Genomic DNA, 15,881 nt, shown 5'->3' on the forward strand with positions numbered 1-15,881 from the left:
GGCCGCTAATTAGTGTATTACATTTCAAGTTAATGTATTGGAAACCAAACCTGGGTTTTACCTGAAAACAACTCGAATTTTCTTGTCATAACAACATCATATGGGGTACTAGAGCATGCGCAAATCGTAATAATGTGTAGAATAGAAACACTGCGGTATCTCATTATGATAGTCATATGGTGTAAATGGTATGCTTAGCCTGAGTCGCTCGGCCTATCTCGAACATAATCGCCACGCGTAGCTGTTGAAAAACGAGAGGATTCGCCGTACTATCACGGCAATTTTTGACACGAAGATATAAGGATGATGACGCTGTGTGTCGCGAGTTGTATGAACAAAGCAATATTAAAGATCAATTCGTAATCTAATAATAGCAAATAAATTCCAAGGTAAACTATATACATGTCCTTGAATGACAACATATCATCTTCTATCTTTAACATCATAATCAGTTTATCCACAAAAAGTATATTAAATGTTAATACCATTTCTCTATCTTGCATTCAAGAAATACTAACTTCAGAACATTTAGATCGATACTGGGCATGCTTATACTGTTGTTTTAAGGTAATAGTTAATTTGGTAATAAAAAAGGCAAATCTGAATTTTTGGTGGGCAACATACGTGATCTTCCGGCTGTAGTATCCTTTGCACCGAGAGGGATATGAATATTCATTAGCTACTGAATTTCCAAAGATGTGTTTCTTGTATTTTAACATTCTTGAATTTCTATTTACAGCAATATATTGAAATTTCATCACCCGAGTCTCATTTCCTTGCTAGCAATAGGCTGAATCTGAATTGTGTGTCAATAACTTGAATACGCCTTCAGACGCACAAGCAGTGTTACAGCCATGTTGGACGCCCTTCAATGGGATACACTTGAAAACAGACGAAAAGCTGGTCGACTATCAATGTTCCACAAAATTCATCATGGTCAGGCTGCCATACCGGCAGGAAAATTTTTACAACCGGTCACACGCCTATCTAGAAACAACTACAGCCATGCATATAAGCTGAAGACATCTGTCATAAGTTATCCTTTTTCCCGCAGACCTTAAAGGATTGACACTCTCTACCATGTCAACCATTGCAATCACACAAGATAATAATCTACGCAACGGCAAAAGGACTAAAATACCCTAGCGCACATCACAGATTCTTCTTGCTTGGCTCTTTAAGAGCGTTGAGAATATTGTACCAGATCCAGATCCAGAAGTAATGTCTTAACCATGCATTCAATACTGTAATCAACTCGAATACATTTTGCTAAAACATTCTTTTGTAACTTAATGCATTTCAAAATGCTTCAGTAGCTGTTGAGCAAGAGCTCATCGTCCTCTTGCCTCTTCTCGTCCAGTTCATTCACATATGTATACGTTTTTAGAAGTTTCCGGATTGTTTTGAAATTCACAGTGACAGATTTGAAACAGTGCCGCCTAAATCTTGCAGTATTACCTAATATGGCATTCTCAATAACCTAGATGAACTATAATAAGAAAAGGTTTTCTCTTTCTTTCTATAGGCATGTTTCAATCGATTTAATTTATAGCATATTCATGTTTATTGCAAAGGGTCCCTTTAACTATTTGCAAGATTATATAATCTAAATTAAAGAATTGTGCACAGCCAAATGAGCAAATCCTAGTGACCTTGGAGGTGATTTTTTCTGAATGTTTATAACATCATATTTACATATATCTCAATTTCACATTGACGTCATAAAATTATGCATCATGGTATTTCGTGTGTTGTTAATGTGATTGCTCAGAGAAGTATGTAACACAAATTAGCAAGGGTACGATGTGTTTCATTAGGTGATAATAATGTGACAATGACATCGAAATAACCAGGTTGCTCAGCTTGGAAATATAAAAACCTTTTGATGTATTAAAGCTCTTAATGACAGAATTGACCTGTTTCCTCACAACCATTATCTTGGCATTCATAATTATTACGTTTTAATTTTGATATCGTAGCTGTAAAGTTGAGAAATCAAGCTGGATAATGAAATCAATTCGTCGGACGCATCACATACTGGTCTATCTCGAAAAACACCCATTTCTAGAAAATCACAATTGAAAATTTTTGTATTAAGCTTACCTTTCTATAATTTAATTAGAGTATGGATTTTAATGAAAGTGGTTTTAAATTAACGCATATACTTAATAGATTTATGTAAGTGGAATCCTGAATTGTATTTACGTATGCAATATTGCTTAAAACTACGCTTAAGTTGTAGTTCTGTATGTGCAATAGTTTCCGATATCGTATTTAAAGTGCATTTCATACTGGTCTATCTTGGGGGCTATCTCGAAACTTCTCTAATGCAGTAAAAAATTCCAAGGTAAACTACATGTCCTTGAATGCAGACCTCATCATCTTCAATCCCCAACATTCACATCCTCGTATTTGTAAACATAACAGAATAAACATTAATAATCGTTTTCTAATCTTGACATTTAAAATTTCAAATCCTTTTTAACATCTGCTAATCTGGAAAATACTGATTGGGAGACTACATTTTGTACTCTTGCGGCTGTAGTCATCCTTTGCATATGAGGGTTATGAATATTCATCAACTATTGAATTTCATAAGTGGCTTCTTGTTACTTTATCTATCTTGAATTTCAATTTCAGCGATACATTGAAATTTCATCATCCGAGAGTTTCAGCACCGATATACTTGCCAGTAATAGATAAGATCTTAATTGTGGATTAATAAACTTGATAACGCCTCTCAAGTAATGTCTGAACCAAACATTCACCCACAGTTATGCTAAAATCAACTCGAATACATATTGTTAGAACATTCTCTTGTAACTTAATACATTTGAAATTGCTTCAAGAACATTTGAGTATATTGTCGTCCAGTTCATTCACTATATACGTTTTTAGAAATTTCTCGTCCAGTTCATTCACTATACGTATTTAGAAGTTTTAGGATCTTAATGAAATTCGCACTGACAATAGTAGCATGCGCGTATTTTTTATTGGGGGGGCCTTTGGGGCGTTAGCCCCGGTCAAAGTAGGGGCGGCAAAAACGGGGGGGCGGCGGAAGAAGAAGGGGCGGCCAAAAGAATGGCGGCCAAAAGAAGAAGGGGCGGCAAAAAGAATTAGTAAATAAAAAAGGGCGAAAAAATTTGAAGAACTGTGAGAAAATGGTAAGTACATTGCTTTTAGGGCGCATAAATTCTATAAGATTTCCTAATAATGCAATCTTAATAGACCTTGTGGTTGATGACAATTAATAAATGTTTTATTTTCATTTCTGGGTTATTATTACGGTGTTTAATTTAAAAAATAACTGAGAGCCCCTTTAACTAATTGAAAGATGAGGTAAAAAAATCATATTGTTTTGAGTAGTGTGCATGTATAGTACAACCTTGAGAATGATAGTATGATTATAAGGATAGGAAGTCGTATTCATGATAAAGAACTAGATAATGTTCCTGAAAGGCCAACGCATGGCTAGCATAATACAACACATATTTTAAGGTAAAAACATTAATGTAACAGAGATATACATTTTTGCCAAAGGTGAGAGATCTTCACAGTAAAATAATTTTGTTAAATGTTCGCAGTGTGTATGTTTTAAAATTCAAAAGAGATTTCTATTTTAGGGAACAATACTTTGTCTCGGGTGACCTCTTCCTTTTTTTATCTATATAGATTTAGCATTAGTCATTTTAGTTTAAAATATTGCAAGATTTGTTTTCCCATAGAGACATTTGACTAGTACTTGAATTCCAATTATCAAAGAAGCTCAGTGTTCTGTATTTTTATTCTTTTGGTTAACATGCGCATCTCAGGAAAGTACGGATAAGAGCCCTTCTGCTATTGATAATTATTACGAATTAATACGTGGTATTTATGTTTAAACTTAGTAAGCAAAAAATATTCACAAATATGAGGCTATTTAAACAAAAATAGGTATGAAAATTATTCATTTAGACTTCAACACTACTTGTTTATTTCGCTTACCGGGTGCGCTTTTGAGAACTTCCTCGTCATCAGCCGATGTTGTTAGCTCTGATGTTTTCTTGGAAACGGCAAAGGACCAACCTGATCAGGTGACATCACACTTGATGACGTCACCGAAGTCGGAAGTTTCCAGCCCCTGGTGCCGCTCGGTTCAATGAAGGTCCCTGCTGCTTGATCTGGATAGCTTCCATAACCCTCCTGGGAAATTCTTTTGTTTCTTTCTCCAGTACTTTTACGTTGTCCCAGTCTATTTGGTGCGTGTTCTTGCTCGCTTTTACATGTTCTTGTACAGCCGATTTAGAGCCAGCCGCTTTCGACTTATGTTCTGCAAGTCGGTTTTCTAGCTTCCTGCCAGACTCTCCGATGTATGTGGCGTGACAATCAGCACATGCAATTTTGTACACTGTTCCCGACTGTTTCAACTTGTCTACCTTGTCTTTCGGGGAGACCAAGGTCTGATGTAATGTCTGATGGGGTTTAAATGCGGTAGGCACACCTGCTGTGTTGAATGCTCTACGTAGACGTGCCTTCGATGTAAGGCAAGGTGACAGTGAAAGCCCTATTCGCGGACTCGGACACAGTTTCCTGTGGGTTTGATGTATCCTTCTTTTCACGAGCACGTCCAATCTCTGTATCCGCAACTTCGGAGCGCTGACTTAATGTGCGATACCTCCTCTTCCTTATCGGATGGATCCATCACTATTTCACTTCTGTGAATCAACGTTTTGACCACGCTTAATTTGTGTTCTAGAGGGTGGGGCGACTCAAAACTCAAGTATTTAAGTATTTTTGTGTTTGTAGATTTTCTGAAGATTTTGATCTTCACATTGCCGTCGCTAACCCGTACGATTAAAGTATCGGGGAAAGAAAGTTGTCCGTCTCCCCCTGGTGATTTGAATGTTCTTATTCCTGCCTGTTGATGTGACTGGTGAATTCTCAAAGAATAGGTGACATATCGAAGAAACAACCGCGGCGGGTGAGGAGCTAATGACAAAGCTTTCGTTTCGAAGAATTCCATGTACGCGTTGGCCACCGACGGGTTACAGGGGCTTCCCATCGCGCATCCATCTTTCTGCTGGTAAAACTTCCCTCTGAATACAAAATAAGTGGTGTTCAGGCAAAATGCAAGTAGTTGGATAACACTGTCCACATCAAGATTTTCTGCTGTCTCTTTCTTCCAGGTGTCGTCACTTTCCAATAACTCGCGAACCACCGTAATGGCCTCGTTCACCGTTATAGAGGTGAATAGAGCTGATACATCGAAAGACACAATAGACTCATCGGGCTCTAACTTGAGATCTTTGATTCTTTCAACAAATGTCTGAGAATTTGTGATGTGATGTTCCGTATTACCTATAAGCGGGGAGAGGATGTCTGCGACAAACAGAGCAAGATTGTAAGTTACTGCACCAATGCTCGAGACAATTGGCCTGATGGGTGCACCGCCTGAGTATCTTAATCACTCCGTAAAATCTAGGGACATTCGCTACCGTTGGATATAATTTCCAATATGTCTTGTTGTCTATGGCACCCTGCTCTTTTAGTTCTTTCAAGAGCTTAATGAGCTTGCTTTGTAACTTTTGAGTTCGATCTTCTTATGGATCAGGTTGGTCCTTAGCCGTTTCCAAGAAAACATCAGAGCTAACAACATCGGCTAATGACGAGGAAGTTCCTCGAATGCGCTCCCGGTAAGCGAAATAAACAAGTAGTGTTGAAGTCTAAATTAATAATTTTCATTGTTATTACCACTACGTATGAATCTGCTATTCTATATAAAACTAGGTATGTTTGCATTTCTTTTATTTGCATATGGATATAATTAAGATTGTGAATTTGGCCAACGAAAAACAATCTTACGCAAAGCTATTCTTAAATATCCTTTTATTCAATCATAACGTGTACTCGTAAAGCATACTGTGGACATTAATTTTATTAATTTGCTTATCAGTTCTTAGTATTTGACCTTTGCATTTGTTTTTCTTTAAATGTTCAACATAGCAACTTACCAACCTGCTGCCATGGTTGATGGTAGATGTCATGCCCACCTGTGTCAAGTGGTTAGAGAACTACATGCCTTTAGGCCTAAACCACACCACTCTTCGCCATACATACATTCTCCCAGCCACATTTCCCTAACATAATATGAAATTAAAAAAAGAAGGACATTTAATTAGGCAGAGGCGGGGCTCGAACCCACGGTGCACTGCGCCGCTATCACGTATACCATATGACCAGCGCCTTAGACCGCTCGACCACGAAGGACTTGATAATGTCATCGTGAAAATTTAAACATATGATATTAATAAAGCGCAACTTCATTACTACATCATATTTTGGAATTGTATCTGCTTAAAACATTAATGTGTATTATAATAAAGCTACCATTATTTATATTGTTGAATTCTCAAGCGCATAGAGACAATTAAAGGTTAATTAATACGAGGGTCCTATGAATAGGCCTACATACCTCACCTCACTCACCTCACCAGGCTGTGTTCGACCATTGTTGGACGTAACCCTCTTCATGATTCTTCCACTGTTCTAATATGGATTTAGGATGCAAACTGGAACAATCCAATGCCTTGTCAAAACCATTTGCTTCAAAATGGAGTTCGGATGCACTTCGTAATACAACTTCCGCCACTGCGGGAAACCACATGCACAGCAGAGCACGTGGCCGATATCAAAATCGATTTTATGTATTGTGTATGTAGCCTAATTTTATTTACGAAATCAAAAGATTAGATTATCATAACAACAAAACGGTAATCTTTTGTCGGGTCTAATGTGAAAATTACATAAACAAATTACAGTTTTTACAAAATTAATTTTCACTTAATTCCCGAAAAAAAAAATGGCGTATATAAGATTGAAATAAATTCTCTACCTTCTATACTAGATCAATTGTGACGCAAGTTGTTATCAAAAATTGTTGTGATAGATGTACAGTTAATATGTGACCGTCCACGGCGAATGAGCCGTAAATTCCTCCCCCGGTCAATTTTGTTTTATTTCGTGTTTAAGAAATAAACATCATAAACTTAAAAATGGTATATCATTTGACTTCAAACGATATCCAGAAGCGGAGTTATGGTTAGTTAAACTTTGCTCCTTCAACAAAATTATAGCTTTTTTTCGTTTCTATGTCATGTATGTGTGTCTCTTTTTTTTTTTTTGGTGGCAATAAATATCAAACAGTCATAATTGGCGGTCATTTCAAATCATCCCCAAGTCAACGAGGTTTAAGAAGGTTCTCTCATTGTTAATTGTTGGTTATGCATACCTATACAAAATACAATGCCTGGTAACCCACCACTTGAAAAGGATTTAGCAAAAGCAAACAAAGACCAGAGCTATTAAAAGTTCTATAGCCATCTAAGGTAGAAGCTTATTATCCACTTCAATAATAGGATTATTGATTGGTGTTGTGACTATCAAAATAAAACAGATGTCGCGCCAGCTTAAGTGACCGATGAATACGACCTTCGTACACATTTTACACCATAACTCAGAATACAATTTAGGTAATTTACGACTCGTTTGTGCTGCCGGGTCACATATTCATATATCCCATTACCTATCTGATGGTAGAGTTTTTACACAGAAAATATTTATTTGAAAAGCCTGCCACTCTGCTTTTTCCGGAAAGGTCACAGGGTCGCCATGACCTGTGCAATTATTACAATTAAAATTTTTCTTATTCTAACAGCAAGAGTTTCTAAAATACAGTATGGCGAAATGTGGTGTAGGCCTAAACTGTAATTCCTTCATTCATCATTGAATATGCATTTTGATCGTTTATTATATATCACTCTTTGTATCTCTATTATGTATTATACCTTAGTACGTATTATTCTTTGTATCAAGTAATGAGTGAAAAGATGTACAATCAGTTTCCATATTGAATTATTTGTATTTGACATTAAATGAATTATTTTGTTTGTATTTGGTGCAATCGATAGTTTTGAATAATATTAATGTTTTATAGCTATGCTGGTTCATAGGTTGATTTTTGTAATATTTTATCTTTTAAGTAGTTTTAATGATTATTGGGTCCCCCATATTATTGATCCTTTATTCTATATGCTTTGCCTTTGTATGTAGTATTATTAGTATTGTAAACATGTTGTAAAGTTACATCGTAATTTGATTAATTTTGTAAGCATTGTATTTATCTAAATTTGCAATATTATCGTGTATATTTGAATGTTTGTAGTATTTTTAAAACCTTAATAATTATGTTATGTAAATGTTGTATTAATTGTGTTTTCAACTGATTGAGTGTCCCAGGTTAAAGAAGAAATAAAATAAACAAACAAAAAATATATCTATCTATAATCTACCTTTTTCATATAATACAATGCAGGTTTGTGTTTTATTATGTTTAGTTGTTTTGTTGCCGAGTTCGTATGCCATGACAGAAAACAGAATTAATGTTTACGCCTATTTACTATTTCTTAAATTTACCACCTTTCACTTTTTAGAGTTCGATACAACTGGAATTCTTGATAATTTAATTAAGCATCCGCAAATTGTACTATTAGAAGGTGTCTTCAAAGTAAAACGTACCTTGCACTTATCCAATGCTGTGCATAAAACCCATGATTCATAAGATGTCAGTAAACTGATATGGTAGGTTTTACCTAATGCAATATACGTGTTATTCTTATTTTATATATTCTAATGTATACCCGATGGCTGCACGGCTTTCGTAAATGACAGTTCGGACATGACATAACTTTGATAGTAAGGATAGTGATCTTAGCATTGTATTATAATTGAAGAATACGAATTGAAATGAAGCCGTTTTTACATTCGTGCACCAATCGAATCGTGAAACTTTCGAGTTTGTGTTCTACTCTATTACCAAGAGTATGTAATGTTAAAACACTTCGAGCATGTAATGAAGTTGCCCAAACACTCATACTTTTGTTACATTGTGCTTAATCGGAGACGCTAAAACAAATAAAGAAACAAAACTAACCTTAACGGTTAATAAATGCATTGCACATCCCATCCATTCTAACTGTTTTCTTTTTAACCCATTAGTCCTTACGAAGAATGGTGTTTCAAATAGCCTTTTCTATTTAATGCAAATTTTGTTTTGCAACAACACGTCGAAATTGTCTGTTTACAACTTGTTTATGTTAAATTGTGAAATTTTCTTATTCAAGAAATCACCCTTAAGGGATACCTGAAGGTAAATATATAGTTCAGTAAGTTGCTTTACTCCATCTACATCTGCATTCAAGAATATATCTATAACTTCATCAACAATTACTGTTTGGCAAATGAATTTATAACGTTAATCGTACCTCAAAGATTCAAATCACAATCCTTTTACGACCGTGCTCACGTGCATTTCAATACACAATCTGCTCGTATGAACCGCGATATGAACGAAGTCAAATTTTCACACCTCGTTGTTACTCTATTATAATGAGTTTTTACAAAGCAAAAAACAATATCTTTGAATGTTTAATATCCTTGAATGTCTTTAATGTATTGTAAAACAGACATATACACATATTATGCATTTTCTACGTTGTCCGTGCGTTAATTTCGTACGTGTAGAATCAATACTAGCTAAGGGATCAAACCAAAAGATCGATGACGTCCTATAAACGAAACTATTTTTGTTTATTGTCTATTTGTTTATAGGACGTCATCGATCTTTTGGTTTGTTCCCTAAATAAGGGACCTCGCTCCGTCATATGAGACTGATTTGAATAGATAGACGAGCGTACAATCACGGTGTTTGGAAATCACAACCTCTCTATTATATACCACCTATTTATTATTGGTAACATTTTTTAGTTACGTCATCTAAGTAGAATCAATAATCGGCATCTAGTACTTCTTCTTTGGGATGTGTATTGGTGACCAATCTGCACAATCCAGACAATTTTCGTGTCTGGCTTTATCTTATTTATTGGCTATATCTCACAATCAATATTACCGACATCCGACTCAGTTTGCTTGATCACATCACATTTTGTCAATGGTTTGTGCAATTTTCAGTCATTTTAGCGACACTTTACTCTTCTCGAGAATGGGGACGGGCCGTTTTAAAAAACGGGGATATGACCCCGTTTTCTTGTCACCCGAACACATCGTGGTATAAAACAAGTACCGTTTTATAATAAATAGTTAGGCTATTTTATTTTTTCTGTTCCTGTTTGTCAATTTAACATGATGATGGCATCTACCGAAAAGGGTATATACCATGTAGGTTTGTAGTTATCGGGGAGGAGAGCTTTGAAGGGCTTTGAAAATGATATGTAAGAAGGATGTATGCCTATTGTAGTTGAGATTATAGTCTAGACTATTGGGTATGCCCATTGTAGTTGAGATTATGGTCTAGACTATTGGCGTAAAAGACAACTATATTTGATTTGTGTGAGTTTCTTCTGGACTGCATCATAATGGTATTGAATTTAAAAAAATATTGTCTGGAAATTACATGTGGGAATTGCTTGAACATCAAAAGTAATAATTTCTAAAGATTGTGTTTACGTTAAACATATTTCTTAGAAAAAATGAAATTTATTGATTGTATTGCTTTAGTTATACGCCGTCTTACTACGTAAGATCATACAGGCGCAGACATCGTTAGGAGCAATCCTCTACTTACATAGATTGGGCGCGTTATTGTGCAGTCGCTAAGCGTTCAGAAATCACCTTTCTCATGCGTTTGTTGTTTTTTAATTGTCCTAGAGCATGTAGAGGGAGTAAATGCTTCCATGCATGACGGTGGCTATTGAACATACTTTCGACAATTTGTCAATCAAAATGAATTGTCAATCAAATGAAAGGTGGTCAGCGATTGTGTTTTGTATTCAGAACTATTTTAACTATTAGAGTAAATACTACATTTATTTAGCTGAAAGTAAATTGTTTTAACAATTTACTTTCAGCTAAATAAAGGGATTTAAAAATCCCGAAATGGCTAAACTCGTAACAAATAATGATTTGACAGACTTTCTTTGCTTGGAAGCACACTTTACTTATTTACATTCTCAAGTTGAAAACAATTATTGTGTTTTTTGCAATTAAAGTTTTGCATTTGACCATTTGTCTCACTGTGACCAGCTATCTCGCTGAGTTTAAATTTAACAGGGAGTTGTTGTTTTTGGTTTATTTTTAATTCAAAATATCACTCTTAAAGTCGCATTCAGTGATCCCAGCGAAAGTTTAAAAAACATAAAATTGTGTATAAACCCCTTAAATCTGAAGGATAAGGAAACCGAAAAGAAAGATAGCAAGGTATACCAACTTGATGAGGGGAAACAAAATACAGACTAGAGAGTATGCAAAGGGGGACAAAAACAACAACAAAAGTAGGCATAGAAGTAGGTAAAGTTCGATAGCCAAAAATTACCAATTCCAACAAGTGATGAAAATCACATAAGCAGACATAGAGAACCAAACAACCAATGTAGGTACAGGCAAAATTCGATGGCCAAAAATTGCCAATAAGCCAAACAGAGGTGTCAGGAAAACAGTACAAAAGTGTACAATGATGAAAATCACTGTGCACATAAGACAACAACAACAAAAAACGACGTTTCGAGCAGATAAACTGCTCTTCTTCAGGGACAGACAACAAAATATAAAATCAAACAGCGAAAACTACATGCTACCTCTGCTTCTAATATTCTCATATCCGTGGTCGAATGTCTGATTTAACGTGCCGCTTTAAAACGTGCACAAGAATTCGAGATATATTCGCCGTAGATGGAATTGAATTGTTTATAACTATAGCTTCAGTATTTTCTAACTATTTGCAACATCATTTTGTCCCCTTAAAATTCTCCAATGCAAAGTTTAAAAATGGCTGCCCTTGGATTATCTCCTTTTGGAACAAAAACAATTCTTTTATATTTATCATTTTCTTTTTCGCACGTGGGGGGCTAAAGAGATTTACAATTGTTGTTTTTTATAAGATAACCAAAAAATTGTTATAACTATTCTAGTGGTCCAATGTTATTTGATTGGCAAGGTTATTGCTACTTTTAGCAATATCTTCAACTGAATTTTACGCAAAGCAGCCTTTGTAACCAAAAACTTCGATAATTATACTCTCTAAAAAGCATACATTTTGAATAAATGTCGCTTTTTAAAGAGTACCTGTAGTGATCGCTCCGATATGGTGAAATAGAAATGAGTGAAAAAAAAAGCAAAAGTTACACTAAACAGTGTGAAATCTTGTGATTACTGAATGTATTCTATTTCAAGAGTATTTGCCTTTATGCATGTGTGGCCATGGTGGGTTCAGCAGCAAAACCTTTGGCTAATGATCGATGGTTCCATCACTCCGAATTATATATTGATTGATCGAACGAATTTCAGTGAGATATTCATGACAGTTTTGAAAATCCTCACTTGCTCATAACACATTAAATCCGTTGTTTCTTGTACACTTTTACTGTCAATGTTAGGTCTACTGGGTATTGAATGTCAACGGTTAACATATTTGTGACAGTCACAAAAATGCATTATTGCATATTTATCTTGGCCATATTATTACCTATACATGCTATATGACAATCCACAGTGATGACAAGCCTTGGTATTCATGCAAAAGACCATGTGACTTCCGGCAACACTTTAACCAGAAATGCCAGTTTTAGGTGATACCAAGTTGATACTTCGTTTCTTTCTAACATGAGCAAAAGAAGAAAAAAAAAAGGTTTACACGTTATGCAAGATTTAGATGTGTATACTTCGTTCATTTTTCCCTTTTCAATATTGTGCAACTTCAACTTCCATCTCACTTTCTCACTTAGGGACCTAGAATGGATGAGTACTGCTCATTGAATTAGTTTACAACTTGTATACAACCACTGTTGGATACTCCAATGCTTCTTGTGATCAAGTTGTGCTGCTTTAAGTGCAATACCCTTCGAAATAGAGAAAATTGTATTTAAGAAGGTATCATTTCACACAGTAAAGTATGGGGAACTGTATTATTCGTGGTGTAAATATCAATAGCTTGATTTTAAACATGGGACACTGGTCATAACCATATATTTACTAGCAGGCTCTACCATGTACCTGTAAATTTGGCTGATCATTAACATATCAAAAAGAAGTCACCTACAAATTAAGTCAAACACCTCTGAAAATCTCTGAATACCACTTCTATCGTCCCATTTCACTAGATTTTAAAATCAAATTGCGATAGTGATGTTTAACCTCCGCAGATATGAACTAGTTTTCTAAGCGAAGCGAATCTAATACCCATAACCTTAAGTATGAGTTAAAATACATACGATACACCAATGTTCAAATATATCATCATCAAGATTGTATCCATCAAATAGTTGATATTTTATCTATATTGATGATAAACTAACTCAACGATAGAACAATCCAAGTGTTCAAGTGATTTTCTATTCATATTGAATGCAAACAATATCTTTTCTGCTCGGAAACATTATGAAATAAGTGCTTCTCCGTTTCAACGAGGCGTCTAGAGAGTTTTATTTTCGTTCACTCATAAATTTCAAAACACTTATAATTTCTATCTTCAGACGTGTCTGTGCGCTATTTCTGAATTCATTGCACCATGTGCCTTTAAGGGCCGGGTCTCCTATGACACGATGTTGAAGTAGTCTTCTGTGTATTTTGACTCAACCCGTCCCAGTCTCTATGTTACCCTTAAATACACTCTTGGGTTATCTCTTGTGCAGATATAGTTCCTTAATTAACACAAATATAGTTGGTAAAGTAATGATATCTCAGAAATGTACAAAATGGTAAAGTAGTCAAAATAGCATTGACTGAATTATGTTATGTAAAAAGAAACAGCCGATGTACTTGAAATGTAATTCCATAATTTTTTCCCTTGGACACATCTCTGATATGAAATCAAAGTTTCAGGCGATTAAATAATCTTTCCCACCAAACAAAAAATAACCCATGCAATTAAATAAGCGACAACTTTTATGGTGATACTCTTTTTATTTAACAGGACTATAATGTCAAAGTAGATCTGTCGAGATTTTAAGATTTTGTGGGAATGAGTCACAAGTATTGTTATGTTGATCGTAAAATAGCAGCTAATGTACAATCTTTCTCATCATTTTCAACACATATTATATAAAAATTTTGCTAAAATGTATCAAATGAATTGATTGACACCATTTTAGAACGTCATATTAAAAGCAAATCCTAGTATTGAAATGATGGATGCCTTGCATAATTAGAGTTAAATTTGATCTCATGTGACCACCTCTACTGGGCTATTGGGATTTTATGTTATCCTGGATTGATGACAATATTATCAGATTTCAATACAATATGTAAGATACTTCATTTTTACGTTAAGCGAATGACAACTTTTGATAGGATACATATTTACATACATGGTGGGCTATGGCAACAGAGTGAAATATAAAAACACCATACTGATAATGTTGAAAAAGTATTGTGCACAGGTGAACGGTCTTGAAAAGAATGAAGCTAGATCCGAAGTTGAGTAAACATTGATGTCTATGTGTTATGAGCTTATATCTTCAGCGACAGGTGTTAAATTTGTTTAAGATGTCCCGATTATATGAAGGGATCTCTAGATTCATCTTTGAACAATATGTGTAAAACTCTTAAACAGGATCTTGAGTATATTTGGTAGTCTGCAGGACATAAATGTAACCGTATATCTGTGCCTGTATCTGTTACTCAATTAGGTGTGATCTACTTTTTTGCTTTGTTGTTCCTTTTTTTGGGTCTCTTGAAAGTGGTCTATGTAACTAGACTGAATTTAATACACGACAAAACGTTAAAAGACAAAGAACCTGAGTTCTTTTAATTCTGATTCAACAACTCTTCCTATACCTTTGTACAGGAGCCAACCGTTGTTAATCCGTGATGAACCCACACTTTTACTGTAGCGTATACGCGAACGCGAGCGATACTACGTGTTACGCGAGAGCGCGTAAAATTCGTCATGCCTGGAACCTTTGTGCGTATGCCAGCTTACAAGTTGAATTCAGTATTTTTCAGGTAGCGGCTAAACATTGCCGTTTTATTCTGTAGTTTTATCAGAGATCCTTTAATAATAGAGATAGGACACTCTCTACAAACTGCCTATACCATGCTATACAGCAATTGAAGACATGCAATTCGCAAGCGTCGTCGCCGGCCAAGTCTTACTACGAACGTGTAATGAGAAGATACCATAGAGTCCTACATATAGAGATCTGAGGAAGAGACGGTCCGAATTGACCTAGTGACCTATAATTTATCCGAGAATCACATTTTTAAGTATAAGTCCGCCCACCGCTGTCAATCATTCTAATGAACAAATAAACAAGCTCTGGCAATGACGTAATCCTAATTATAAATGAGAGAATCACATTGTACATGTACTGTCTGCTGTACTAGATGTCTTCCAACAAGTGCCGGAGTGTCGCGGTCCTGATTTTATTGCTGATATCAAAGAGAAATCATCGAAGTTTTGTAAGGCTGAGTGGCAATGATTGACTGACATTCCTAATGGTGAATTATACGATCTTTAGCTTCTTTTCGTTGTTGAAAGGGATTCAATCATGTTTCACCGTTGTTCAATACCGATTAACAACTCGCGTCCGGCGCGTCTGCGTGGTTTACTTCGCTCGGGCAGCTAAAGCTGCCCTCGCGAAGTAAACCACTCAGTCGACGCGGACGCATCGTTGTTAAACGGTGATGAACAACGGTGAAACATGATTGAATCCCTAATTTAAGCATTATGTTGAGATAAATACGAAGATGAAATTTTGTAAATATTTTGATAAACGTTCAAAATGTGCTTTTGTTTCCACACTTTGACCTTCAACTTCAAGAAAGTACTAGTTTTGAAAAAATAGTTTTGAGAACTTGGATATCCAAAAAAAAAATAATAATTGCATTTTTGA

General features: G+C 35.4%; 1 protein-coding gene across 1 annotated transcript; it reads right to left on the reverse strand.

The window, feature by feature from the left end:
* Positions 1–4,594: 4,594 nt before the first annotated feature.
* LOC140167388 (uncharacterized) lies at positions 4,595–6,004 on the reverse strand. The gene is made up of 2 exons (XM_072190694.1): positions 5,995–6,004; positions 4,595–5,358 (listed from the first exon to the last, which is right to left on the reverse strand). Exons 1-2 carry the CDS (start codon positions 6,002–6,004, stop codon positions 4,595–4,597), a joined length of 774 nt encoding a protein of 257 aa, XP_072046795.1.
* Between the last annotated feature and the right edge of the window lie 9,877 nt (positions 6,005–15,881).

The sequence above is a fragment of the Amphiura filiformis genome, chromosome 13 (assembly GCF_039555335.1).
Source record: "Amphiura filiformis chromosome 13, Afil_fr2py, whole genome shotgun sequence".
Taxonomy (NCBI): Eukaryota; Metazoa; Echinodermata; class Ophiuroidea; order Amphilepidida; family Amphiuridae; genus Amphiura; species Amphiura filiformis.